The sequence below is a fragment of the Aspergillus multicolor genome (assembly GCF_047715735.1).
Source record: "Aspergillus multicolor strain CBS 133.54 unplaced genomic scaffold BDW74scaffold_29, whole genome shotgun sequence".
NCBI classification, from domain to species: Eukaryota; Fungi; Ascomycota; class Eurotiomycetes; order Eurotiales; family Aspergillaceae; genus Aspergillus; species Aspergillus multicolor.
This window is the reverse complement of record NW_027395980.1, coordinates 35,733-62,707: the sequence shown is the minus strand read 5'-3', so window position 1 is coordinate 62,707 and position 26,975 is coordinate 35,733. Positions and strand designations below refer to the sequence as shown.

Genomic DNA, 26,975 nt, shown 5'->3' with positions numbered 1-26,975 from the left:
TGCTATTTGCCTAGGTATGGTGCTTCTGAGTGTGGTATATGACACCTTACATTGCTGCCACATGGTCGCAGCTCGCAGCAAATCATACCCAGTAACCAAACCCAAAACCCCCCTGATTCACCTGCAGCACATTGGTATTGCCGGATTGAACAATATTGATGAGATTGCCACTCGACGGGTTGTAGGCTTGCCTGCACATGTACCGTTCATCGTCGTCGTCCTCGTAATCATCATAATCATTGTCATCGTCATTGCCGTCGTAGTCACCGTCATCGTAATCACTGGTATCGTAATCACCGTCATTGCCGTAGACGCCAAGGGCATTGCCACATTCTTCTTCTTTAGAATAAGCATCTGAGGGGTAAGCGCCGGGAGGCTGTGTCCGGCTTGATTGGAGCTGAAGGCTTGCCGATCGAGTAGGTGTACTTGTTCGATGCCTGGGATTGCTCTTTCTGTTCTCATGTTGCCTCTTCACTGCCCGTTTGGTTGAACTTGATGTATGATGGCGTTTCGAATCCGAACTCTGGTCGTTCCTCGGGTTGCCGGCGCTGCCTATGGGCGCGGTACTGGGTCCTTTACAGCCAATTGTACCACTGCTCTCATGTGTTCTTGGTGCCGATTCGCGCGTCCTCCTTCCCCCGTCGGTCTTTGTCGACGGTCGTGCAGACGAGGACTGAGTGTCGTCTGCTCCGTTGCTCCTGGCCGGCTTGTTTCCTGCTGCGCTTTGTGGCGATTTATTATTTCGCTGGTTAGTTTGACGTCTTCCGTCAGACAGACCCTAGTGATTGTTGTCATCGTGTCGTGCTCGAGGAGTCGTCCTAGGCGCATTACCGATGACATTTACTGCTGGGCCCCGAGAGGTTTGGCCTTTGACAGCAGTATTGCAGGGCGAATGACGGGGCTGATTAGACGAAGCACCTGCATTGACCGCTCTACGGCTAGAATGAGTATCGGCAAGGCCGGTCCAGCGTCCGGAAGGAATGGATGAAAAAGCACTGGAGTCCGACTCTGATGCGTAGGTTAAACTAGGCCGCGGATGGGCACTACTACTTGTCGACGACAGAGTGGACATCGCGGATCTGCTCCACGGAAGCTGTAGAGAGCCGCGCGCGGTTGGTCTGTCTTCCGGGACCACAGAGAGGAGCGACTTGACGAAGCTTGTAGCTTCGCTGCTGACGCCCCTTTGCCGCAGCGTGTCGAAGATTGCAGTGCATTTTGGGTCTTTGGAATATGTGACTGTGGATGCTATAGTCGGGAATGGAAGCGTCCCAATGAGGATTTGATAGGCAATGACGCCGACAGCCCAGATGTCGACGGCAGAGGTATAGCTGTAGTCGCTCGGCGGAACCGCAGAGTATCCAGCAATGACTTCTGGCGCCATATAGTGCGGTGTCCCTGCCAGTGTGCGCAAGACGGTCTGCCCTTGGTCGACGCACTTGCTGATCCCAAAGTCCCCCACCTTGAGCCACCAGTATGGACCAGTTGCCATGACGAAGATGTTCTAGGATTATTAGCTACCAGTCTAAAGTGATTACCGAGGGATGATTACAGACTGCAGGCTTCAAATCCCGATGAGCAAATCCATTGTCATGCATGAAGCCCAGCGCTTCGAGGAGTTGCATTGTCATCTCGTGGCCCTCGCGCTCGGGGAGAGGTCTGCCTAGGTAATGTGAGAGATCGCCTAGCCGCACATACTCCATCGCCATGAAGATTGAGTGCTGGTTGTCGTACCATCCCAGCGATCGTACGAAATGGCGGCAGTACTATACGTGGTTAAAGACATTAACCTTACTACCATACCTTGCTGGGTACAGAAATGATCCGTACATGGATAGAAACTAAAGAGCGCTGAAAGCATTCTCACCTTCTTCCGAGAAAAGATAGCCATGGCCTCCAGCTCACGAGCATAGTCGATACCCGTTTCGCCCATCAGTCCTCGACCCTTGAGTATCTGCTTCACAGCACGCAGCCGTTGAATTGTTAGATGTGTAATGCATTCCTGCAGCCAGACGACGCCAGCGGAACCCCGGCCGAGAGGCTCTTTGAGCGTCCTCCATTCATCTTCCACCAGCTCTCCAGAGGCCGATGTGCCGGCCACATGGAAAGTATGGGAGTTGGTGAACCGCACGGGGAGTTTCGACGAGGTAACGGGGTCCTGGGATTTTGGCATCGCTTAGGTCGGAGATGTGCTTATATGTAGGTGTCAAGAACGAGGAGATAAAGAACAGATTTCAGGAAAAGCTTGAGGTTGCTTTCGCCAGCCTTGTCTGCGGGATGTGCCATGGTGTTCGAGCTGGCGGCTGGAATGCAGCCTCGCCGGGGCGTATACACGTGTCGTTTTCTCAGCCTCGTGAGCCGAGGAGGATAAAATAAGTTACTGATGCTATGCACAAATGGCAATCGAGTTGTAAGAAGGGGAGAATGAGCTCTCCTCGTCGAGAAGAAAGTACCTAATTGTTTCAACGGTTGAGACCTCGATAATGCAAGGTGCTGCAGACAGGGAAGGCACGGCGCAGGCTCGTCCTCGCCTGGGCCGGATGTATGGTGAAAGTCTCGCCCGGTGGATGGCAGCAGCGACATTTGAGATGGGGTTAATTTTCAGGTTATCATGTTCATGACCTGTGGGGGATCGTCGATGTCTCTCCCGGGCTGTTAGGGCTATTGTGCCCGCCCGATCGCGACACTTGGAGGAGCACACGGAACATCGAATAAGCAGCCAACCCCGGAGCCATCTGTTCAGTATGCCCAGCGTTTCCCCACGCAAAACGAAAAGGCACAGACACTCCAGCGTCCAGTCCCTGCAGCATTTGAATGGTGATTGGCGGGTAAATACCGTGTGCCCCCTCAGCCTCGGCTCTAGTCTCTCAGGCGTCCAGCCTAAACACCAATACCGTAGGGCCATGGTGAGGCTGAGGCTGATAGTTGCCTTGAGTCTTTCGCGAATAAGAAGGGCCCATCCATCTTCTTCCACCGTGCCGCTGCCCCGCGCATCTTCCAAATATACCATCCAAAAATCGCCAACATGCCTCCCCAGCGTTCCTCAGGACTCTTCACCCACCACCCCTTTAAATTCCTTTACACTACATTCTTCCTCGCCGCACTCCCCCTCCGACTCTTCACAATCCTAACAGCCTCTATCCTCCCCGCAACGCGGCCAAAGCGCACCTTTCAGCAAGCTATCGCAACTAAACTGATAAAGCTATGGTTCCGCTTTGCAACGACAGTCGAATACCGTACTACGAAGTCCCTCGAGGCAGGAAAGGACAAAGATCACTTTGTACTACTTGACCCAGATGACATACCCCACAGCCACGATTCCACGTATGGCGGTGTTCTGGGTGTGAATCTAGCAATCCGTCCGACGAAACTCGCTGCATTTTGGTACAATGCGCCCCCGCCACCAGACACTGTCCCAGAACTAGTGGTCCTGCATTTCCACGGCGGTGCATTCGTGATGGGCGGTGCGCGTCCAGCCGAGGCAGGATGGGGTCCCAGTGCCCTAAGCAAGCGCCTAAATTGCCCCGTCCTACTGCCGCAGTACCGACTATCGAATGCCATTGATCGGACGACAGCCTTTCCTGCTGCACTGCAGGATGCCGTCACGGCATATACCTACCTCCTTTACATAATCGGCGTAAAATCGGGGAATATCGTGCTGTCGGGCGACTCGGCGGGCGGGAATCTCGTGCTCGCACTCTTACGGTATCTTGAGCACGGTCAAGGACAGAGAGAGAGAGCTCTTCCACCTCCCCGCGCTGCCTTACTATGGGGTCCCTGGGTTGATCCCAGCGTCCCAGGGCGCGAAATTGATGCAAACCGAAACGTCAGCACAGACTTTATCTTCGGCGATCTAGGCGATTGGGGTGCTCGCTGCTACCTGCCTGATGGCTGGGACAGTGATCATGAAATCTACTCGTATATCAGTCCGCTGGGGCATGAACTACCTACGGACGTGCCAGTTTTTATTCAAACCAGTACAGCGGAGGTGCTTCATGACTCGCACCGACAGTTTTCTCGGAACATGGAGGAGAAGGGGTGTCGCTTGAAATACGTGGAGTTCGACAATGCGCCGCATGATACATTTATGGGGGCGCCGTTCATGGGCTTTCTGAAGGAGCAGGAGGATGCTATTGACCAGGCGGCGGAGTTTGTTCTGGAGGCCGCGGCCCCTGCTTGATGTTTACGTAGGTATCTTAGAAAGACAAGCCCAGTGCCAAAATGCATGGTAATGCTGATATTAAGCTGTCGCACTCGCCAAGTGGTATTCCCAGGTATATCCCCAGTATAGTCTATTTGCTCCATGTTTTTACTATGGCCCGCGTATGAGCCTAAATACTGGTACCTGTTCTTCGCTGGTAGGTGCTAGTGTACCATCAAAATAGCTACAAAGAGCAATATGCCGTAGTTGGTTGAACTGGATATAGGGTAGATTCAAGCGCAATCAATCCACAGCTTAATACCCCCATTCGACCAAAGGGATGATCAGTCAATGCAATTTATATTGCCGGTTTATTCTGTTGATGGTGCAACAGACCGCATACTAACCGTGATAACATCTCCAACCTCAGAGTCGAAGTCCGTCACGTTCCAGAGTAGAGAGTACGTTCCATCCGAGTCATCGCTCTTCTTCGCGGAGAATAACGACGTATATGCCCCTTCGTTATCCTCGACAAGAAGAGTGTGCCCGTACCAGACGAACTTGTTCGTCACATGCTCGTCAGAGCCAGAGCTAGAACCTGCACTATTGATAAAGGCAACCTCGTGAGAGTTCGAGTCCGGGCCTGGTATCGAGAGGAGGGCGTCGGTGAAGGTGGGGTCGCTGGAGGAGGATGTTGCGTTTGGATTGCCCACGAGGCGGCCGTTGGACGAGGTGACTGTTATGAGGAAAGTAACGGTTAATTACCCTGTGTAGGTTTGCATATGGCCTGGGGAGGTAGGGTAGAAGCAAGCAGGGTGCGTACACGAGACAACATCAGGGTCCGTTGCGTTCTCGGCCTTGCGTTTGCTGACTACCGCGGCTCCTGTATATAAAAGATATGTTAGAATTGTGTATGTCATGAAATTCAAAAAGGCCTGAAGTTGAGAAAGCAGTGGGTAGGCTACTTGCCATCAGCGTAATGAAGAGGGAGGCCACCGATGCCATCGCCGTACGCGTAGAGGTTGAAGGAGTCGGCGAGCGCCAGGCCTGTCAATGCAGGAACAAGGATGGGAATCGTGGTAGGAATCTGGATCTTCATTCTTGCAATCAAATACAATGCAGCATCTCAACTGAGGGCGAAGTCGAACTGGAACTTGGGCTTCTTGATAAGATGAAGTATTTCATGCGGAATAATTCGCGTTATACGTCACTTATCCGGAAATCTTCCGCTTATCTCTGTTCCCATCAGCGGAATGGAACATCACATCAATAACGACCTAGAAAAGCGTGGAACAGTCATGCACGAGCTAGGTATACGACAGCAATGTGGGTACCATCCTCCCCACCCGTGCTCGTGGCTCGTGCGCGTCCCCAGCCCTAACTAAGCTTATTCCGACCAAGCAAGTCAAGGAACGCGCGTCCTCTTCCCAGCCATACCCCAGGTTATGTCGCAGCTTATGCTGCTGCCCAGTAGGAGACTTGCTACTCCAGTGTTAGTTGTGGAAGCTTGGTTCCCATTCAACATTCTAAGTATTTCCTTTCAGGGTTGTACCCCAATAGCAATCCGTGCCCCTGGAGCTACCCTACCTACGTAAGCCACGCATCATCCATGTTCCTGACGGGGTAGATTGGACCTCCATGATCTGCAGTCATAGTGGGTTCTTGATCTATAGATAGGTTCGCTGAGATCTACCACTACACATCTTCCCCAGCACTTACGTCAACAGATTTAGTCTTTTAGAACTCGTCTGGTTGGGTGAGATAGATGAGAAAGGCAGCTATGCATGTGCTTTGTTTGGGTTATGACTTACTTGCCCGCGGGCCCTGACGTGTCTCCAACTACCTAGATTAGGTGCAGTTGTAAGCTACCTAGGTAGGATAGCCTCCTACGCGTCATAGCATTGCGACTACGGTAGCAAACATGCATACATACGATCAGACGTTACGACTCTCCCCCACTGTACTCTGATCTTTACAACCGAAGGTGATGTTCGGGTATCACGGCACGGCTGTTGAAGATGCTTAGACCTCTTTGCCCCAGCCGAACAGGTACGCTTTTGCCAGGTACTCACTGTGTGACCAGCACCAGTACTGCGCGTTCCAGAATCCAACGGGAAAGTGGATGGAGAGCGAATGGCCGTCGGGTTTGCATGCCTGTGCGCTCTGCTCTCAACATGTAGAGACACCACATCTACCAGCTTGAGTGACGACTTTTCCATTACACCTAGGGCTAGAATTTTGGTGCTCTCGAGCTTCGGTCAATTGGGTGTCTAGTGGTTGAGCCCGAGAGAGACCACCATATAGGGTACCTCCTGATTTAGGTTCAGCCTGACTATGGACTGCTGAGTCCTCAAGCATGAACACACTTGGTTTCCAACCGCCGCAGCCTACGGGAACCAATGAGATACAAACGCAATGTGCTTACGGTGGGTCATTCTCGATTGGGTATGCTTTTCGGTGACTCAGGTTCCCTGAGGGTCGTTAGGGCGCTGACGCGGCTCTGTATGCTTTTGTCACTAAAAGCGAACTACTAGCCATATTCTCCATCCATAGTCAGAGGAGGTAGCCATGTAGGCAACCAACAAACCAAGTATGGAGTGGGACACTTTTGAGCCTCGTAAGTATGGTACTCGCACAGTTCGTCAACTGTGGTAAAAATAGCTCTGGCGTGTGTTTTAGTATGATAGGATGAGAAGAAAACTTGCAAGTTGGGGAGCTGGAGATCCATAACCGAGTTACCTGCAAACCTTGGAGCCTTGGAAGGGCCACCGGATGCCTGGCTGCAACTGAGCAGCTTAAATAGACGAGGCAGTAAATATCTCCAACCTAAGGGCACTGGAATATCACATCTACCTACATAGGTACCTACTTTCGTTCACAGTTTCATTTACCTCTTCCTGTTCTCTATCACTCCGTTTGTTTCGCTTTATGAATCATGGAGATTTCACTCCTTATACTGCAGAGCCTCTTGGCACTCGCAGCAGCATCCTCCTCTTCCAATACCACCATCTGCACCGGCAACACCGCCACAACCCGACAAGACTGGTGTGATTATGACATTTACACCGACTACACAACGACCGTCCCAGACACAGGCGTCACGAGGGAATACTACTTCAACCTGCAACAAATCACGGCAGCCCCCGATGGCCGAGAACGCTTCGCACTGGCGATCAACGGCTCGATCCCGGGCCCAACCATCGAAGCAAACTGGGGCGATACCGTCGTTGTGCATGTAACCAATAGCCTGCCGGACAGCGTCAAAAACGGGACGAGCGTTCATTTTCACGGGATACGGCAGTACTATACCAATCCCATGGACGGGGTTGTGTCCATCACGCAGTGTCCGACTGCACCAGGGAGCACGATCACCTACAAGTGGCGCGCGATGCAGTATGGTTCAACGTGGTATCACAGCCACATTGGACTACAGGCGTGGGAGGGCCTATTTGGTGGAATTGTAATCCACGGTCCAGCCAGTGCAGACTACGACGAGGATCTTGGTGTTATATTCTTGAATGACTGGGATATCAACACCGTTGACGAGCTCTACGATTCTGCGCAGCTTGATGGACCGCCGACGCTCGATAATGGGCTTATCAACGGGACGAATGTGTATGGAGCTGATGGGGATGCTGGCCAAACCGGGTGGAGGTGGAATACGACCTTCGCTGAGGGAACGAGCTATAGACTGAGGCTTGTGAATGCAGCGGTTGATACGCATTTCAAGTTTATGGTTGATAACCATACGCTTACGGTTATTGCGAATGATCTTGTCCCAATTGTGCCGTATCAGACGAGCGTGTTGGATATTGCGATGGGTAGGCCCTCATCCCCCTTCCTTAGGATGCATGGATGCTAATGTAAATGCTTTTGTCTAGGCCAACGCTACGACATCATCATAACCGCCAACCAAGCCTCCGTCGCAGACTCTTTCTGGCTGCGCGCCATCCCCCAAGAAGCCTGCTCCGAGAACGAGTCTGCCAACAACATCAAGGGGATCATCTACTACGGCGATAGCACCTCAACCCCCAATACAACAGCGTACAGCTACACAGACTCCTGCGACGACGAAGACCCCTCAAACCTCACGCCTATGGTGAACCCGCTCAGCGTGTCCAGCAGCCCGTTCTCCACAACCTCGGAGCCAGTGACACTAGGCACGAACTCGAAGAGCATGTTCCGGTGGAAACTAAACAGTACCTCCATGCACGTCGACTGGATGGACCCGAGTCTGCTAGAGATCTACCGGAACCACTCGGTCTCTACGTTCGCGAATACATCTGGTGTCGTGGAACTTACCAAAGCGAATGAATGGGTGTACGTCGTTATTGAGACTGAACTGTCTGTTCCCCATCCAATCCATCTGCACGGACATGACTTTGTGATCATTGCGCAGGGGACAGGGAGTTATGATAGTAGTTCCGATGATCTGATTGACACTCTCGGTGCAGCGAATCTGCCACGACGCGATACAGCCATGCTCAAGGAGAACGGGTACCTGGTTATTGCGTTCTACACGGATAATCCGGGGGCGTGGCTTATGCACTGCCATATTGGGTGGCATACGGAGGAGGGCTTTGCGATGCAGTTTGTGGAGCGGTATAGTGAGATTCAGAGTATTTTGGAGGGGGAATATAGTCAGGGATTGTTGGAAAATTGTGAGAGCTGGGGGGCGTATCAGGAGGAGAGGGATGTTGTGGAGGATGACTCGGGGGTCTAGATCCTTCCAGTTCAAGATAGGCTTTTACGGTGTCAACTAGGTTGAGATGTGGCCTCTATGTGTTTACAATAATACTCAGCGAGCGTTGCCACCGAAGCCCTAAATCCGCCCTAGCGATACGAGTCCCTCGACCCCCAACGATCCCATACATAAATATTTCTATCTTATGCAATGAAACAAACATTGAAATGCGATCATGGAGAATATATATCCAAACAACACATATTAGGTACACAAGAACATAAAAACAATTGCACCCTTCTTCTCTCAAGACTTCGCGCCCCAGACACACCCTCAGTCGCTCAACGTCTCACTCAAAGTGACCCTCAAAACGGGTACGACTCCCCATACTTCGACTCCCCACCAAGCACCTTGATGAACTCCTCAGCGATAATCTCCTCTGCAGACAACGTCAAAACATAATTCAGCCAGTTGATTTGAAGACAGGACACTCACCAACCCTCTCACTCGGATGCAACTCATCATACCACACATACCTCCCCAGCGGGCCCTCATTGAAATCGCAATCCAGCTGTGCAAAGTCCCTGCACCCCTTGCGGAACATCTCGATGCCAGCAGCAACTGGCTGTTCCTTAACATACCTACCGGGGTCCGTCACAATGTCCACAATGAGCTGCTGCGCATCAAAGAAACTAACCGTGGCCCCAGGCCACCGCCCCTCAAGCCTCTGATACGGAATCCCGAACATCAGCATTGTATTCGTGGAGACAGCGTACTCGCGCATCTTGGTGTTGTAGTCTCCCAGCCCATACGAACTAATCGGCGGCCAGGACGAGTTCTCGATGGGTTCCGGCTGCTGTTCCTCGGGGAGATACATTGGCGCAACGTGGAGGGGGTGAGTTCCAAAGACAACGAATTGGCGGCCACCCGTGTTATAAATCTCATCAAGCACCGCGAAATTACATTCAACGAGCGAAGCAAGCGTCGTATTCTCTTCGTTGAATCCATTCAGGAATCCGCCAATACCGAGATCATTTCCACCGACCCAGACGGTGTAGACTGTATTCTCTGCATTCCGGCCGTCGACATACAACTCTGGATACCTGAGGTCCGCAAGATAGTAGGGCAATTGGTCCTCGAAGATAGTCGGGAACTCGAGCGGGATATCAGCCGCAAAGTCGGACCCGAAGTCTGCGGCGCTGCGCTTCACGATGTCGGGGGAGCAAGAGGAGCTGCTGATTGCGTAGTTTAGGGATTTGAGGCCGGATTTGTTGGAGACGATGCGTGGCCAGGTCAGTCCGCCAGATGCGGTGGTGTTGCTGGGTGGCAGGAGTGTTCCGGCTGGCGGGAGGGTCAGGTTGTTGGCGAACATGTAGGTTAGGCGGCCTTCGTCTGTGTAGCTGTCGCCGAAGGTGACGAGATTTTTGAGTTGGCTTGGGAGTTGGGGGTGGCATGTTCCTGCGTAGGCGGAGGAAATGAGGGAGGGGATGAAGATTAGGAGGGAGAGGGCGGCCATTTTTCTTGGATTGATGGCGACTTACTTCAATTGAAGAGAGGAGAGAGCTTCTGTGCTTGATGTCGAGAATTGGATGCCCAGGTGCGATGTGCAAAGATATTTATACCTGGCTGGCGGCTTGGATACATTGCCTGGAGACTGAGGCTATACCCAGGACATTCAGTGCTCCGCCGTATCCCATGGGGCTGAATATCCTTCGCCCTTGGCAATCCTCAGCCCTAAGCACGTCAAATTACACTTCATCTGGGCGGCACGCCCATCGTATACACATCAACTCAGCTATACTCCGTACATCCATCCACGTCTAATCACAACCGCCCCCACGTGGGGCATTAAGGCCAACCCGCCAGCCATAAGAGCCTAACACGAGCTCGCCAAACCCCTTCAGGACACAAGATGCGCAGGATCATTTGCCTAGCCTCTTGGCTGCTATCCCTGAGCTCCGCATCGCGCGGACTGGCGCCTTGGCTCAGCCGGGCTTGGTGGCGCACAGGGCCTACAAATAGCGGACGCCCCGCTGCAACCGAGCCTGCATTGTATTTCCAGTCTAAACCCTCATCGGAAGCAACTTGCGTATGCTGCATATCTCAACTTTGAGTTTATAAGCCACTGTTGCACGAACCGAACCTACCCTTGATATCTCCGTTCCGCCTGCGGCTTGCAGGATTAAAAGAGAAAGATGGTTGGCGTCCCGGGTAAATCCAAAGGCTGCAATACGTGTAGACGGCGAAAGAAAGGGGTACGTACGTCTGGCACTCTCACTGGCCGCCCATGGTAAATGACTAACTGGGACGGGAACGCAGTGCGACCTCCAACGCCCAGCCTGCGGGCAATGCCGCAGGTCCAGCCTCGTGTGCACGGGGTACGAGCGCGCCACGATCTGGGTGAATATGGACCGGCGAACGGGGGTAGATAGGCGGTACAATACAGCTCGAAAAACAACCAATTCTCAGCTTGCACTCAGTATTTCCACGGAGACCACGAGTGACGAAGACAGTGACATCACGCTCCTCGAACCCCTCGCCCGCTCCGCCTACCACGAGCAGTACCTCAGCGTCTTCTGGACCTCGTATCTGCCCAACGGGCGGTCCTTTCCGGGCCATGCGGGGCGGTACTCGAATGGAGTGTGGATCAACGAGATCCAGCGGTATTTCTACCTGAATGCGAGTGGGGCGGTGGTTGTGCCGCTTAAGAAGATCTTACTTGCTACGGCATTGGCCACAGCTGCCAAGGAGGATCCGAGGCAGGAGGGGTGGATGATGCGTGCGAGTCTGAGGCTGCATGGGGACGCCCTGGCTGGGTTGGCGGGCCAGATGCAAGTGCAGATGCGGGATGAAACGGGGCTAAGTAGTGAGGTTTGTTTGGCGACGACGAGGTTGTTGTCGCTTTATGAGGTTTGTCTCCCTATGTTCTATCTACGTATATGGGGGGTTGGTCTAATGTGGGTTGGTTGTAGATCCTCCACGGCCACGATATCGACCACCAGCAGCACATATCGCAGGTCAGGAACTGGCATACGCATATCCAGGGTGGGATGGGGTTTATGCTTGCCCGGGGTCCGGATAGTTATACGTCGGGTTTCGCCCATCAGTTGTTTGTGGATGATCGGTCGACGCAGGTACACTTTGTTGTAATGTCTTATGCAGGGGCAGATTCTAACGGACTGGAATTAGGTCTCAGCCTCTCTGATTACAAGAACCCACTCAATCTTGAATTCGCCCGCCTTGAAAACAATCCCATGGAAGAACATCCGCAAATCACCCAAAGACCTGCTAGGCGATATCTTCGCCGAGATCCCAGGTCTCTTCGTAGAAGTGGAGGAGCTCCGATACGCAAAAGCAACGTTAACCGGCCACGACGATAGCACCGAGAAGCAAGAACATGTCCTGGATCTCGTAACCCGGCTCCAAAGCCAGTGTCTAAGCTGGAAAGCTCATCACGCCCCAAGCACAAACCCCGTCATTCCATCACCAGATACAGTCTCACCGGACCAAGTCTTCAACCACTTACTCTCAGCCCATACCATGGTCGGCTACTGGACCATGGGACTTATCTTTTCAGCCGTATTCGATATTGTCTCTGGGCTACTAATCCCCGGGGAATTTGCTGACTTAGACGACGAGCTCGACGCGAGGAGATGCTGTCAGCGGGTTATTGAGATTTTATCCACGCTTCTACATCCGTATACAGGGGAACTCGGGATCCATGGCGCGATATTTCCGTGCATTGTGGCCCTCGAATATCTGGAGGAGATGGATGGCGGGATGTGCAGGTCAGCGGAGGCTCGTGCGATCTACGAGATGTTCGGGACGAGTGCCAAGGCGCGTAAGGTTGGTGACTTTGTGCAGGGCATGCGCGTGCGTTTTGCGGGGATGGGGGTGAGGTTGTTTAGACCTGTATAGACTACCATAGTACTTTCACTGTGGCTGATGGGTTGCATTTACGCTATTGTTTAGCATAATGCAAATAAGAAACTACTATGTATACAAGATCGCTTTTCCTATCCGTCTTGAACATAGCTAGACTGCCCAGATGCATCTATGGGATCAGAGTGCACCGTCCGCGCCCAGCATTTAGGCAGCCACCCTCACCCTCAAGCTCAGCCCTATGCAGCTCACGGCCGCCGTGTACGTGGCTGGCTGATAACCATGAGCAGATGCATACTAAGCTGCTAGGCCCGTCCCTGGGCGCAACTCTAGGCATCGAGGCCCGGTTCAACCGGCTAAACCTCTTTCGTGATCAACTTGCGCATGGTACATGTCGCGAGATTAGCTTTAGTAGCAGCCCTAGATGATAGTTCTAGGAAAATAATGATCAGGTCTTCAATCTTGTTATTAATAGCTGTTCAGCTATGACGCAGCTGGCAGTGGCTACCAATGTCCACCCATGAGGCTGGAATGGGTATATAAGTACCATAGGTACCGCAGTACCTGACACAGCCTCCCATCCAAAAAAGTCAACTTGAAGACGGCAATTATAAGTTCGTGGACAGCGAAGCCCGGAGACGCGATCTACCGGCACACCCCAGCGCCGTCATGCTCACCACCTACATACTAGGTTCGCTTCTAGCGTACATAGTGCTCTTTGCATGTGATTCCGACCCGTTTCAGGACTTCAAATCCCCTTCGGCGGAATACCGCACGCGATATCGTTATTGGTAAGTACCTCCCTTCCCCGGGCCATCATCCCCAGGCCTTGGCCACCACCTCAATTCGTGTAGGATCCCCGATGCATCAGTCAACATAACCTCCGTAATCTCAGACATCGAAGCCATCAAAACCATCGGCGGCGGCGGCATTCAATTCCTCCCCTTCTACAACTTCGGCTTCAATATGAACCCGACCGAACTGCCGTATGCCGCGTGGACAGAATACGCATTCGGCTCGGAGCCCTTCAAGGAGGTCTTCAAGACTGCAGTTAATGCCTCCAAGGCAAATGATTTGGGATTTACCTTCTTCATCGGCGGGAGCCAGGGGCAGGGTGTACCCTCTGAGCCTCTTACGAAGGGACTAGCGGTGCATCTGGTTTATGGCTCTGCGAGTGTTTCTGGTGGCGAGGTATTCGATGGACCGATTCCCGTTGATAATGCCACGGAATTGAATTTCCATCTTTCGGATATCGGGGATTTCATGCACGGCCATGAGGAGTTCGGGGCGGCCACATTGGTCGGTGTTGTTGCGGCGGGGGTTGTCAGCTCTATGTATAATGGGACGAGCGAGGAGGGCGATGTGTTCTTTATGGTCTCGATTGACGAGGATAGTCTCGTTGATCTTACGGACCTTGTTCAGGATGGACAATTGACATGGGAGGCTCCCGGGGGCTATGACAACTACACCCTCTTTGCATTCTATGAGCGGTACACGAATCAGCGCGCTGTTGATGCGGCCCTTGGAGCGGAGGATATCATTGCCAATGGTTCTTGGGTCACGGATCATTTTAGTTCGACCGGAGCCCAGCTCGTCATTGACTTCTGGGAGGAGCAGATTCTGGATGATGAGATGAGGGAACTTCTTGCGCAGGTTGGGGAGCATTGTACGTTCCACCTGCGTCCCTGTCTCCTTGCACCACACAGCACTAACAGGTTCCTAAAGCTATCGAAGACAGCATGGAACTAGCCTCGGGTCTGTGGTGGTCTGAGTCTCTGCACGATCGCTTCCAAGCCCTGCACGGCTACAGCCCCGTCAAGTACCTCCCACTCCTATTCCACCAGGCTCATTCATACAGGATCGAGTACCCGCCATACAACAGGACCTACATCCTCTCAGGCGACGAGAACCCAGCGGACAACAAGTACCTGCAGGACTACCGCAAGGCCTTGTCGGACGGGTACAACGAGTACCTAGCCACATTCGAAGAATGGGCGCATACGCTTGGACTAACGCACTCCGCTCGGCCGGCATATCATCTGCCGCTAGATATGGTGCGTCCGCATCCCCTCTAGGTCTGTCTTGATTTTATAGCTACGAAACTAACGATAGTGATGTCCGGTACGGAGCGATAGCCCAGCAGTATGCCCTACATAACAACCCCCGAACTCGAATCCCTCGCCTTTCCCACAACTGACTCGATGCTGCAGTTCACTGGACCCGTACACATGGTCAACAGCAGCACGCTCATCTCAACAGAACTCGGCTCTGTCTTCCCCGCCTACAGCTTGTCAGCGGGCGAACTAATGATAATGGCAAAGAAAGCATTCGCCGGTGGGGTTACCAGCATCGTGCTTCAGGCAATGGCGTATAGCGGCGAGTACGTTGGCACGACATGGCCTGGCTTGACGGCCGTCGCGTTCTTCACGGGCGATGGGTGGAACCCGCGGTATCCGGATTGGCGGTATCTGGATGATTTTTTTGGGTATGTGGCGAGGAACCAGAGGGTTCTTAGGGAGGGCGCTGGGAAGAAGGGCCTTGCGATCTATAGCTATAAGGAGCCGTGGGATGAGAGTGTGGAATATGAGGGGAGCGAGCTGAGGGGTGTTGGTAGGTTGCCTTTCCTCCTCTGGTGGGTGATTTAGGGTTTGTTGGCCGGGCTAACCCTAGCTGACGATACCTGCAGGCTTGTCGTATGAGTATCTCGGTCCGACGAACCTTGCATCTCCGGAGGCGGTTGTCGACGAGAAAGGAGTTCTTGCATCCGATGGGCCCGGCTACAGGGCGCTTGTCTTAGACCACCAGGATTATATTACCGCCGCCGCTGCGCAGAATGTGGTTGAGTTTGCGCGCCACGGGCTGCCGATTGTCGTCATTGGGGATGCGCCGAGTATTGCGGTCGGGTCGACGGGTCAAGACCTCGTCACTGCGATCATGGAGTCCTTAGCGAACTATTCCAATGTCGCCTTCATTACGGATGAGGATTCACTCCCGGATACACTACGCTCTCTTGGTGTGGAACCCCGGTTGTCCGTTCAAGACCTTTCTACCTCTTCGGGTAGCGAGAGCGAGGCCCCGGCCGCTGGTGAAGATGACCCGAGCCAACAGGAAGAGCAGGCCCCAGGTCAAGGTCTTTGGTCTGTGTGGCGACAAGCCTCAAACGCGGATTTCGTCTTTACAATGCTGGACCTGAAGACACAAACTACACTCTCACGTTCAACAACATCTCAGCCGATAAAGTCCCATACCACCTCAACGCTTGGACCGGTGAGCAGCAGGCTTGGAGTACTTACCAGCGTACAGATGCTGGAGTCTTGCTCAATGTCTCCCTGGCAGCGGATCAAACTACAATCTTCGCCTTCATGGAGAACACCGAGTGTGACGACGTTGCGGGTGTTCATGCGATATCGCAATCACCCAATGTGAAAAAGATCGACTCCGACGGTGAGACAGCAACGGTGTACATTCTCGACTCTAACGCTGCGATTATCGCCCTCTCCACCGGCGAAATGATCACTATCCCAGCTTCATCAGAGAATGAGTCAATCCTATCGAGCGAGCTACAACTCTGGAACCTAACAATTGAGTCCTGGGTCCCCGACGCCAACAACACCGAGAACACGTACTCCGTCATCGAGGAGATCCATCTCGGCGAACAATCACTCCCACTCCGCCCGTGGCTTGACATCAGCGAAAGCGCGCAGAACGTCTCTGGCGTGGGAATCTACACAACCTCATTCACTCTTCCAACCCAGTCCAACACAGACACAGCCAATGAGCATGAGTCCGCCCTCCTCCTGAACCTCGGGAGTACCCCCTCGACAATCCGCGCCTGGATAAACGAGCACCCCCTCCCACCTCTCGACGTGTCGAAGCCCGAGATTCTCCTCACGCTCACGGATGCCGAGTATCTCGTCCAGGGCGAGAATACGCTGCGCGTCGAGGTGTCTAGTAACTTGTTTAATGCGGTAAGGAGCAGGATTACAGAGTTGAGAACCGGTGGTGATGGAGAGATGGTTCCGGGTACTTTTGATGAGGAGCCGTTGCAGGGGTATGGGCTTACTGGAAGCCCGAAGGTGAAGGGGGTGAGGGTTGTTAGGGTTGAATTGTGAGCGCTGTCATGTACGTAGGTAGGCCATGAGAAGTGGCGTGAGGAGGGGGCTATAGTAATTGTGAGGTATCGTGTGAAATCAGGCTGTTTATTAATATAGGTGTATATATCTTCAAGTTGCTTCGTCTCCCTGGCAGATTTCATCAATGGCAGCTAGTAAGAAGATTTCAAACCGAGCTCTAATGTAAACTGGGTACTACAATTAATTAAATCATCTTAATTAGAAAGCAAAGAGCAAGATATATATACAGCCCAAATCACCCCTCCACTACCATAAAGACCGTGTTAAGCAGCAACCCCAATCTTCCCATCACTCTCCATCATCCCCGTGAGAAACTCCCCCTTGGTGTCCAGCGTACTCGGACTCTTAAACACCCCAAACTTAAAATCATGCCACTCCCGCGCACTCCATTTCCTCCCCGCACTATCCACAAAGCCACCCTCATCATTCATGCGCAGGAAATACGCCATGCTGTATCGGTCCTCTGTCTGCGTTTCCCGCAGCGGCACAACGCGGTGCACGACGCTCGCTAATTCCCCATTCGATGGAAAGCGCAGACTATCGCCGACATTGATGATCGCGTGCCCGCGGCGCGGCTCGATGAATTCCCACCTTTTGCTAATGGGAGACAGGAATTGCAGGCCCCATTGGGCAGCGAGGAGGAAAGTTAGTGTTCCGACGTCGGTGTGTTTGTTGTGGCCGACGTGTGTGGGGGTGTTCGTTTCTGGGTCCAGGATGTCGTGCTTTGGGTACCGCAGCAGACCGAGGGTTGAGAGGGAGGGGCCGGGGTCTGTGTGGAGGGCTTCGAAGCGGGCAGGGCCTGTTAAGCCAAGTTGAGTGGAGAGGCGGGAGAGGATGGTGAGGGTTATGGCGTGGGCTTTTTCCATGAAGGTGAAGAAGGTGTTTTGGTGGTTGTGGATTGGGGAGGTTAGGTCCGAGGAGCCTTTGAGGTATTCGCGGCGGGAGAACTGAGGGAGAAAGAGGTTAGTTGGGATTATAGGTGGAGGGGTAAGAAGGGTGTACCTTGAGAGACTCGTAGCCGTCTCTTGTTTTGGCCATGGGGCCTTCTTCTGTGCCCATGGGCTCGTAGCTGGAGAGTTTGATTAGTTCCAAGATTTTGATGACCGTCAATGATACTAGGTTTGGTGGTGAGCATACCCATAGTTGTCATCGTTCCTTGCGTCCTGCATCTTAACCTCCAATGGCTGTTCGAAGTAATCCTTGATAATCGCCAGCATATTGTCCCATAGTCCCACCAACTCCGCATCGCTCGTCAGGTCAAGGTAGAAAAAGCCATAATTCCGGCAGGCGTTTAGCAGCTTCTTGCTTTCTGTGTCATTGTCTGCTCGGAGTAGGTCGACGTGAATGGTCGGTAATGACTTTGCCACGACGATGTCGGAGATAATGGCCATGGTAATGTTGTAATCAAGCCCTTGGGCTGTACCATTCGTAAGTACTTGGCTGATGGGAAGATGGAAATTATGGGTATTTGGAGGTTGATTGCAGCTTCACTTTGCGGCGAAACAGGATGCGATCTTCAGGTATCTTATATCCCCGGAGATGCCGAGTCGTAAGAAGTGCCGAACAGACACGGCCAGTCTAAGCTATCAGCACCACGAGGAATGACAAGTCCCACCAATGGCTAGACTCGGCTATGCGATGGTCTGAGATCCGTCCTATACATAAGGCGGGAAGACATCCCTTCAGTCTATCGGTGGCGCATGGCTAAGGAACGATAATAATTAGGCGACGCCGGGCTTGGGGCTGTTATTTGGAGTCACAATGTCTGGCTAGGATTCTCGACTAATTGCTTCTATTGAGCTGATGGTGCCTCGCAGCTTCTGCAGCTCTAGATCGCGATTCGCGATCGTTTCCAGCCCCAGGCGCCGCTAAGGAACGGCCCTAAGGATCCAGTCAGGAACAACAATCCTTAGAGACCACCGACCTCGGACGTCCTAGCTGAAGATAGCAATTGGGTGGAATGATCGGATCTTTCTCGCGTATTTGTCTCGTGTAGTATCGTCCTCTTAGTCTTCGTACCACCCCGGTTGCATCGGCAATTTGGATTTGCGCTGCGAGTTAGGGCTGAGGCCTAAGGTGCCCTAGGGTGCTCTTTGGACCCGCCGTCTTTTTTCTCCGCCCAGCAGACCTCTAGAACTTGAATATCCATTTCAATCTCGTCCACTGAGATGGCGCGAATCGGTGGGCTATACCCAGGTGAAAAAGAGGTTGTTCCAAGCGTTGTGGCTTCGCGACCGACCATCGGAATTTTTTCCAACCGTAAATCGGCTCTCGACACGTACCTAGGTATGTATTAATGGAGGACATGGCTAAACTGCCCCGGAAAAGTCCTGACAACAAAGTCTCTCATCATCACATCAAATACCGTCTCTCCGGTGTCCTTATCGATGAATGTCACATTCTCCCTGCCAGAGCGCCAGGACAGAAATAACCAGCCTTTGTACCATGAGTACGGCCCTCTGAACAGAAAACATGGATCTCCTTGGTATTTGGATATTCCTGCCATAGCTCCTCAGACTCATAATGAAAAAACAGCTCGCCGGTCTCGCGTTCAAAGGCTAACCGACGGATACATACCCAATCAGCGGGTGGTATCCAGGCAAATTCAGCGTCGCCGATTGAGATCATGTCGAACTCAAAGTTAACCCAAACATAGCGTGGGTCAGGGGCGTCGGGAAAGGCAAAGGCTCGCTCGTAAAGTCTACCAGCTTCCTCGCGTGCTTCGCGGTAGGCCTGGAGAAAGGAAGGAACTGGTGTTGGTGAAGTTATATTCACTGGAAGACCCCAGTTACCATGCTCTAAGGCGACATGAATATCAACAGTTTGGGGCTCGACGGCGAGCTCCCAGATTCGGGCACGGAGGTCGAAGGGAAGGAGGGGGAAGAGGTGGAAGTGAGACGCCGTCATGCTGCATGGGAACCGTGATGACAGAGCACCTACCTAGCGAAACTTTAGCGTCCCTCTACTACCCGATTAAGAGCAAACAAGAATGAGAATGTGGAGGTGGGACTTCAAAAGAAAGGAACACGTGTATTCGTGCTTTGAATAGTATGGTAGTGCAATGTGAGTCAGGGCTCAAGGGCCAGCTTGAACCGGCCAGGGCATCAGATTCTATCTATTGTGGGGTTTGTCGATTAGTAGCAGCACGGTGGACTGGGTGGAGCATGAAGTTCGTTTGCAACGACCATAGTACATACTGTGTTAGGAGCTGTTTATGTTATATGAGCTACGGTACCATACTGCCTGCCAAACTGTAGTCCTGTACCGCGAGGGGCGGGTACAGGTGGAAAGGTCACAGCCTCCAGCAGTTCACGAAAGTATGGTTGAGATATCAGCCCTATTGATCTAGTCATAGCTGACTGGCAAGAATTGTACAATTGTGTTCCCGAAAATTTATGGGGTGTACAGTTTCGGGACGGCCGTAAGCAAGGCAGCCGTCAAGGCTGCGTTTAAGCATCATCTGGGGCGACAAATGTGATGCGATGCGAATGTTGCATCCAGATATAGGTGTAGTGGAATCCAAGATCAAATTGCCATATGCTATACATGTACTAACAGCTGATTTCCGCTTGCATCACGCCTACCTTTGCCTGGCCACAGTTCCAAGGTCGCACCCCATCCCGTCCAATCACTCCCTATCCGCATCAAGCGCAGCAAAAAGCACCGTATAAATCTCACTCACGGTGGGAAACGGCGGAACAGCATGCCTCAAACGATCAAGCGGGATCTCCGCAACAATGGCGACCGTACTGGCATGCACCAGATCCGCTGCCTCCCTGCCCACAAACGTTGCGCCAACAAGCACCTTTTTCTCCGTGTCAACCACCCAGTTCGCCCACCCCTTGTAGTTGAACTCCGCATGCACCCAAGCTCCCGGGAACTCGAACTCCGCCTCCACAGCCTTTACCTTCATTCCTCTTTTCTCTGCCTCGGCGACCGTCAGTCCCACGTACGCAACATTCGGATCCGTGAAGATGACCCCCGATACAGCCTTTTCGTCCGCGGTATCAGCGAAGCGGCTCCAGGGTATTGTGTCCAGTGAACCAACAGCAGTAGCAGATGGCGATTGTGCCCGGGCGATAATCGCATTCGCAGCAATCCGAGCCTGGTACGAGCCCATATGCGTCGTCGGCGAGAGCCCGTTCGCGTCCCCAATCGCATAAAGCCAGCGCCCACTTGCTCCCTTGACAGCCAAACTCGCATCGACTCCCAGCCGCCCGCGCGACGAGAGTTTAATCCCAAGCTCTTCCAACCCAATCTCCCGCGTGCGGGGCGTCCGCCCAGCCGCAACAAGCAGCGTCGTCCCACTCAACACACTCCCATCAGACAATTCCACCGCGACAGTATCGTCGGCATTCTTGCGAACACGAGTCGCCCGAACAGACACCCGCACATCCACCCCAGCATCCCGCAACGCCTCCCTCACGATCATACCCGCCCTCGCCTCCAGCGCCGGCAGGATCTCCGCACTCGCATTCAGCAGCGTGACGCGCCCTCCAAACCCCGCATACGCAGTCGCCATCTCGCAGCCCACCGGGCCAGCGCCCACGATAACCAGATGCGCCGGGACCATATCAGCAGCAGTTGCCTCGCGTGGCGTCCAGAACGGCACGTCGCTCAGGCCGGCGATAGCAGACGCACCCGTACGGATAACGGGGTCCGACCCCGTCGCCAGCACGACGGCCTGCGTTGCGGCAACAACAACCTTCTCGCCATTGACATTTGTTACGGCGACCGTGCGCTCAGAGAGCAGGCGTCCTCGTCCGCGGACAACCGTGCACCCCTGCTCCAGCGAAATATCAACAATGGCGCTATCATCCCAGCGGCTCGTGAACGCGTCCCGGCGGCTGAAGACGCCTTGCACGTTTATCTGTGGCTGCGGAGATATAAGTTCCCGTGCACCAGAGAGGCCGCGCGATGCAGAGAGGGACTCGGCGGGGCGTAGGAGGGCCTTGGACGGAATGCAGGCCCAGTACGGGCAGTCGCCGCCGAAGAGCTCGGCTTCGATGATTAGCGTGGAGAGTCCGGCGGAGGAGGTTTGGGATGCGAGGGTGCGGCCTGCGGGGCCGCTGCCTAGCACGATGACGGCGAATGTTGTGGCCGCTAGGGAGGCTGGGGTGTGGTTTTCTGGGTGCAGGTTTATGTGGCGGGGGGTTGGGGTGGGAGACATTTTGTGAGGATGAAGAGATGGCTTTTCGCTTGGATTCAGGATGGGTATGATATAGATTCTTGAATCTGGTTGATGAAGTAGATAGGGCTGGGAAGGGCTGGATTGGGCTGCCTTCTTATACCTAGATTGAGGGCCACGGCTTGTGCGATGTTCAGTCTGAGAATGTCTGATTGTGAATGTGATTTGGTATTGTAGCAGCACGCTGCAGCTTTATGAGATGGAGGGTCGCACGACGATCCGTAATCAATTATTGCCTGCCCTAATGACATCCACCTAACCACTTCAAGCTTGTTCGTAATCATCAAAGGATGTATTCAGCTTGCTATGTCACCAGTGGACCGGGAGGAACCCTATTGGCGAGTTTGGACAATGACAGCTATATTGAATAATATGTTGGGATCATGCGGGCTGACATGTAATGCAGTTGCAGTTTACTCTACTCCTAGAAGTAGTGGCCGCATACTTGCACACTCGGGTGTTTCAAGTGGCGCTCTTGTCAATTTTCCAAGTCTTGTAAGGGCATTTAGATTATGGTAGCTATGATACGTCGCTAAGTAAACCCCTTCTTCGATCCACATTAAGCATAATAAGTATGGTAATCTACAGTAGATTATCCAATGCTTTCGTTAAGAGCAGAAGATGCTCATATAGGTCACCTGTCACTGCTAGTGGCTCTTTAACAAGATTTTGTCGAAAATAGCCTTGAGCTGCTGAACATGACAATACAATGGATGGTATGGTACTACCTACCTAGTTCACTCCCCGGGTCTTTTGTTTGAGAATTGCCCGGCCACAGAAAAGAACACGACAAACATTTCCATTGGGATGTACAGTCAAATACGGCTATCCATGAAGATTTACTCCTACATAAGATATTTCGTGTGGCTATGGAGTCTTCACCTTCATAGCCTTGCCAACGGCCCATCAGCACGGAAAATCCCCAGACTAGCAGGGCTAATCTCTGAAACACTCTTACATCCAGCCAACTGCATGCACCTCGCAAACTCGCCTTTCAGGATCTCAAGCATGAGCTGGACTCCGCGCTCGCCATCGTACTACCGCAAATTACTATCAAATTTCCCAGTGCTAGGGTATAGGGGAATGAAACTCACCGCAAGCCCCCAGAACACCGGCCTTCCAACCCAGCAACACTCGGCCCCGAGCGCAACCGCCTTGAAAATATCGTTCCCAGAGCGAATCCCGCCATCAACATGAACCCTAATGCGTCCCCTCGCAGCCTCCGCACAAGCAGCAAGGACATCAATCGTGGCCGGCGTCTCATCCAACTGCCTCCCGCCATGGTTACTGATAATCACGCCGTCACAGCCATACCGAATCGCCACCTCAACATCCTCAGGACAAAGAACGCCCTTGATCCAGATCTCCATGTTCGTGCGAGCCCTGAGCCACGGGATCTCCGTTTCCCAAGAATGCGAAGACGAGTTAAATGCCGCAAACCCGTCGCCGTGACTCTGGGCCTGGATATCCTTTGATCTCTTGTGGAGCATGGGATAGCCCAGTCCAACGGGGGGTATAAACCCATTGCGGATCTCGGACCAGCGCACGCCGAGGATTGGACTGTCGGCTGTGAGAAAGATTGCTTTGCAGCCTGCTTTCTCGGCGCGCTGGATGATCTTTTCTTCCTTGGTGCGGTCGTTCATGGTGTAGAGTTGCATGGCGTGGTTGATGGTACCATTTTCAACGGATTTTCCCGCGGCCGCGATCTCTTCGACGGAGTAGTTTGCGTACGAGGACACGCCCATGTTCACGCCTATGCGGGCGCAGGCTCGACTGGTTGCGAGTTCGCCGTCGGGGTGGGCCATGGCTTGGAGTCCGGCGGGGGAGATGCAGAGGGGGAAGGAGATTTTCTGGCCGAATATGGAGGTTGCTGTGTCGAGGGCTGAGACGTCGCGGAGGACGCGTGGGATGATGCGGTATTTGGAGAATGCGGACGAGTTCTCCTTTACTGTTACCTGGGTTGTGGCGCCGGCGGAGTAGAATTCTGTATCGGAGAGTCAGCAACAGGATTTCCAGGGAGAAATGTTAGGGCGGGATAAATATGATACCCCAAACAGGCTTTGGGAGCTTCCGAGCAGCGATTGTCTCAAGATCAGCAAGAGATAGGATTTCTCTGGCTGGGGGTGACGGGTTTGCCATGTTGGTACTGTCTAGGTGTTTGAGACCGAGTGCTTGGACACGCAGACTTGATCCGGAGAGCACAATGGAGAGAAGGTTATTCTTGGTGAGTCTGACTTTTGTTCATCCTGCTTACCATGTTCTACGCCCTTGGCAGACGAGTTGGAGTAAGTCAGTGCAGTGCAGTGCAGGCATGGCGCATGATAACCCGCCAAAGGCCAATCAAAAGGCACCACAAGTTTGCCTGCATGTGCGTCTGCTATTGGATTGGGTATCCATACATAATCAACTGTTGTCTACTGGGAGTACCTACGTAGGTAGTATTTATTTGGATATATTGGAGCAACAGCCACGGCAAGTGGTTTTATTTTAGCCCCTGGGATCTTGGAATGTCCAGAGAGGACATAGGAGCAGTTAACGATGAATTCCTTCGAGTGCTGAGTACCTAGAGAGGTAAGAAAGGAAGGAATAGACCGGTGGACAATAATCTTACCCTAACCAGAGAAGCAGCTGAACATCCGGCATCAAAAAGAGTGAATATAACAGTCCAGACAAAACACGAAATCAAACACCAAATCCCAAGAATACATGATAGCAGAAAAACTGTTAAGAAAATTCAGATGGAGAACTACTCCCCAATCCCCAGCACCGACCTCCCCAACGCCCTCTTAATCTTAGACCCATACACCGGCCCATTACACGCCCCCAGCGCCCTCGTCGCACACACCCCCGGCCCGGGACGACAACAACTGCGATAAACACAAACCTGATCCACCGCACAATCCTCATTAGCGGTGCAAGCCGCATCGCATGACGAAATATCCTGAAAACAGACGTCGTCGCCCGATGGATTGAACCCGCATCTACAACCGAGTGGTCCGTTAGGGCACAGCCAGAACTCGTACCCGTCGTTGCAAGAGCCGGGTGTGCAGATGTCGGTCACAGGGCCGGCGGTCACGGTTGTGGTTGTTGTTGCGATGACGGAGACGGTTGATGTGGGTGTTGGGGCTGTACTTGTTATGCGTGGGACGCCCAGGCAGGAGCACGCTGAAGCGTAGGCGCTTGGGGCCCGGCAGGGCGGGAGGATGTACCGGGGGACTGAGGTGGGTGTGGCGGTTGTTTGGCGGCGGGCTAGGGGGGCATCACGTTTGTCGGCGGGGCCTTGGTTGACGGTTACGGTTACGGTGGTGGTGGACCAGGTTGTTGTTACCGTGCTGGGGTGGTGAGCTATTGTACCTATAGCGATAGGGGACGGGAGGCGAAAGGTTGGAGGGCTTACGCTGGGGCAGGAGTCACGGTGACCCGCTGGAAGCTGGAGCAGTCGGCTCGGCGGGAGGGGAGAAGAGGAAGGGGGAGGGCCTTCAGCTGGATGGCGCAGGGGTTCAGCAAGCATGAGAGTCCAGCTGCAGCCGTGAGCGGGCTGAGGAGGGCAATGGTAAGAGCTACGATTGTTTGGAGTATGGCCATGATGACAAAGACAGCCAAAGCAGAAATGGATAGTAGAGAGAGACCCAGTATATTGTGAAGATTGGTCACTGACGACGCAGGAACAAGAGACAGAAGGGCAGATGGAACTTCTTATAGACGCAGACTGCCGGCAGTATTCACTGTGTGTATGTTGTTACTGAGGGTATGTTGCCGTCAGCTTGCAGATTTCGCAAGGTAATTGGTATCTGGCGCTGAACTCTTCACACTACACGTGATGCATCTTGTCCAACCCAAGGCCTACCTTTCTATCCGATAGATCCTGAAGCTGAGCTCTTCGAAGAAGCAATATCTTCACGATGTTAGCTAGTTAAGCAGGGATGATGCGTGTCGAATACGACGTGTTACGCTGACATGCAAGCCAAAGATCTCAACCGATCCATCACATGAACCATTCCAAGGTGCTAACCAGGCACATCCTGGATCGGTTCGCTTGAGTTGGCCTGGACCCTTAGGGATGAAACTTTGCAGACAGGCATGAACCCACCAGGAAGGTCGGAACACTCATCAGAGGTGCCAGGCGCGCTCATCTCTATCCCGTTAAGATATGCCCATTCCATCCGAAGTTTGAACAGGGCTCCCGACACTTTGGGCCGTCTGCAAGCGATCGTGTTCTGTACAACTCTACTATGCAAGATGCACTCACAAGGGTCGCCTGTTTATCCCAACTATAAACTCGATCTCTATCGAAGGCGAGAACTGAATCACCAATAGCAGCAGTTTGAACCGTTGGCCAAGTCGCCGAGTTCGCCGTTCTACTATCATAAGCAAAAAAATACAAGATATAGGAAGCTTTGACAGTACCTATATATGGTAGGTATGACCAAGGTACAATTATCTACGTGCCACATTCTGAACAAGGCTTAATCCCTCGTTGGCCTCATGATACACAAGTCATACAAGGATATGCCAAGTTATATACCTAGTTAAGTATGATGAGGCTTTGTGGGTGCTCTCCAATAGCTCACGTCCTTTGAACCATGCATTTAATCCTCGGAGATATATCTCTGAAACCACTAGGTCACTAGGCGGAGATTTGTACTCAATCTGTGCGATACATTAGGTGTCTGGCTAGCTACCTCTCATGTGTCTCTTCGCCTACTCTATTAGGCTCCTGGTGTCACTCTTAGGCAACTAGGTGTATCCAGATGTCTTAGATCAAGACATCCTCGAGTTGAACCAGGTAATGCGTGACCGGTTGTACAGGTTTAGAGATGTTCTGATCGTTGTTCATACTACTACGTGTCTTGTAGTATCTAAAAAGTCTCGCGCCTATTTGGCACTATAGGGAGCGCAAACGCTGGGCGGCATTAGGTTCCTATGTTAACCAGGAAATATGCAAACAAT

The 26,975-nt window shown here is 52.8% G+C and overlaps 10 protein-coding genes across 10 annotated transcripts; 3 read left to right on the top strand and 7 right to left on the bottom strand.

The window, feature by feature from the left end:
* Window positions 1–620: 620 nt before the first annotated feature.
* Window positions 621–1,845, bottom strand: BDW74DRAFT_71157 (serine/threonine-protein kinase). Its single transcript, XM_073733508.1, has 2 exons — window positions 1,554–1,845; window positions 621–1,501 (listed from the first exon to the last, which is right to left on the bottom strand). Exons 1-2 carry the CDS (start codon window positions 1,704–1,706, stop codon window positions 779–781), a joined length of 876 nt encoding a protein of 291 aa, XP_073580291.1. The 5' UTR covers window positions 1,707–1,845; the 3' UTR covers window positions 621–778.
* Window positions 1,846–2,993: 1,148 nt separating this feature from the next.
* On the top strand, window positions 2,994–4,272 carry BDW74DRAFT_159719 (uncharacterized protein). The gene has a single exon (XM_073725501.1). It carries the CDS (start codon window positions 3,023–3,025, stop codon window positions 4,175–4,177), a length of 1,155 nt encoding a protein of 384 aa, XP_073580290.1. The 5' UTR covers window positions 2,994–3,022; the 3' UTR covers window positions 4,178–4,272.
* Window positions 4,273–4,509: 237 nt separating this feature from the next.
* Window positions 4,510–5,237, bottom strand: BDW74DRAFT_181573 (uncharacterized protein; the record flags this gene model as incomplete). Its single annotated transcript, XM_073730062.1, has 3 exons — window positions 4,510–4,874; window positions 4,962–5,021; window positions 5,135–5,237. The coding sequence occupies 3 exons, from the start codon at window positions 5,235–5,237 to the stop codon at window positions 4,510–4,512; spliced, it is 528 nt and encodes a 175-aa protein (XP_073580289.1).
* Window positions 5,238–6,761: 1,524 nt separating this feature from the next.
* BDW74DRAFT_187214 (uncharacterized protein) lies at window positions 6,762–8,861 on the top strand (the record flags this gene model as incomplete). Its single annotated transcript, XM_073731429.1, has 3 exons — window positions 6,762–6,816; window positions 7,120–7,959; window positions 8,020–8,861. The coding sequence occupies 3 exons, from the start codon at window positions 6,762–6,764 to the stop codon at window positions 8,859–8,861; spliced, it is 1,737 nt and encodes a 578-aa protein (XP_073580288.1).
* A 326-nt stretch (window positions 8,862–9,187) lies between these two features.
* BDW74DRAFT_181571 (uncharacterized protein) lies at window positions 9,188–10,338 on the bottom strand (the record flags this gene model as incomplete). The annotated part of the gene is made up of 2 exons (XM_073730061.1): window positions 9,188–9,261; window positions 9,318–10,338. The coding sequence occupies 2 exons, from the start codon at window positions 10,336–10,338 to the stop codon at window positions 9,188–9,190; spliced, it is 1,095 nt and encodes a 364-aa protein (XP_073580287.1).
* Window positions 10,339–11,228: 890 nt separating this feature from the next.
* BDW74DRAFT_181570 (uncharacterized protein) lies at window positions 11,229–16,816 on the top strand (the record flags this gene model as incomplete). The annotated part of the gene is made up of 9 exons (XM_073730060.1): window positions 11,229–11,732; window positions 11,795–11,956; window positions 12,012–12,695; window positions 13,257–13,495; window positions 13,559–14,370; window positions 14,430–14,758; window positions 14,840–15,314; window positions 15,391–15,834; window positions 15,900–16,816. 9 exons carry the CDS (start codon window positions 11,229–11,231, stop codon window positions 16,814–16,816), a joined length of 4,566 nt encoding a protein of 1,521 aa, XP_073580286.1.
* Window positions 16,817–17,100: 284 nt separating this feature from the next.
* On the bottom strand, window positions 17,101–18,228 carry BDW74DRAFT_170025 (uncharacterized protein; the record flags this gene model as incomplete). The annotated part of the gene is made up of 3 exons (XM_073727093.1): window positions 17,101–17,784; window positions 17,840–17,906; window positions 17,975–18,228. The coding sequence occupies 3 exons, from the start codon at window positions 18,226–18,228 to the stop codon at window positions 17,101–17,103; spliced, it is 1,005 nt and encodes a 334-aa protein (XP_073580285.1).
* A 2,237-nt stretch (window positions 18,229–20,465) lies between these two features.
* On the bottom strand, window positions 20,466–22,007 carry BDW74DRAFT_181568 (dihydrolipoyl dehydrogenase family protein; the record flags this gene model as incomplete). The annotated part of the gene is made up of 1 exon (XM_073730059.1): window positions 20,466–22,007. The coding sequence occupies one exon, from the start codon at window positions 22,005–22,007 to the stop codon at window positions 20,466–20,468; it is 1,542 nt and encodes a 513-aa protein (XP_073580284.1).
* A 902-nt stretch (window positions 22,008–22,909) lies between these two features.
* Window positions 22,910–24,164, bottom strand: BDW74DRAFT_170024 (alpha-hydroxy acid oxidase; the record flags this gene model as incomplete). Its single annotated transcript, XM_073727092.1, has 3 exons — window positions 22,910–23,062; window positions 23,120–24,009; window positions 24,074–24,164. 3 exons carry the CDS (start codon window positions 24,162–24,164, stop codon window positions 22,910–22,912), a joined length of 1,134 nt encoding a protein of 377 aa, XP_073580283.1.
* A 607-nt stretch (window positions 24,165–24,771) lies between these two features.
* BDW74DRAFT_181566 (uncharacterized protein) lies at window positions 24,772–25,610 on the bottom strand (the record flags this gene model as incomplete). Its single annotated transcript, XM_073730058.1, has 2 exons — window positions 24,772–25,357; window positions 25,423–25,610. The coding sequence occupies 2 exons, from the start codon at window positions 25,608–25,610 to the stop codon at window positions 24,772–24,774; spliced, it is 774 nt and encodes a 257-aa protein (XP_073580282.1).
* Window positions 25,611–26,975: the final 1,365 nt, after the last annotated feature.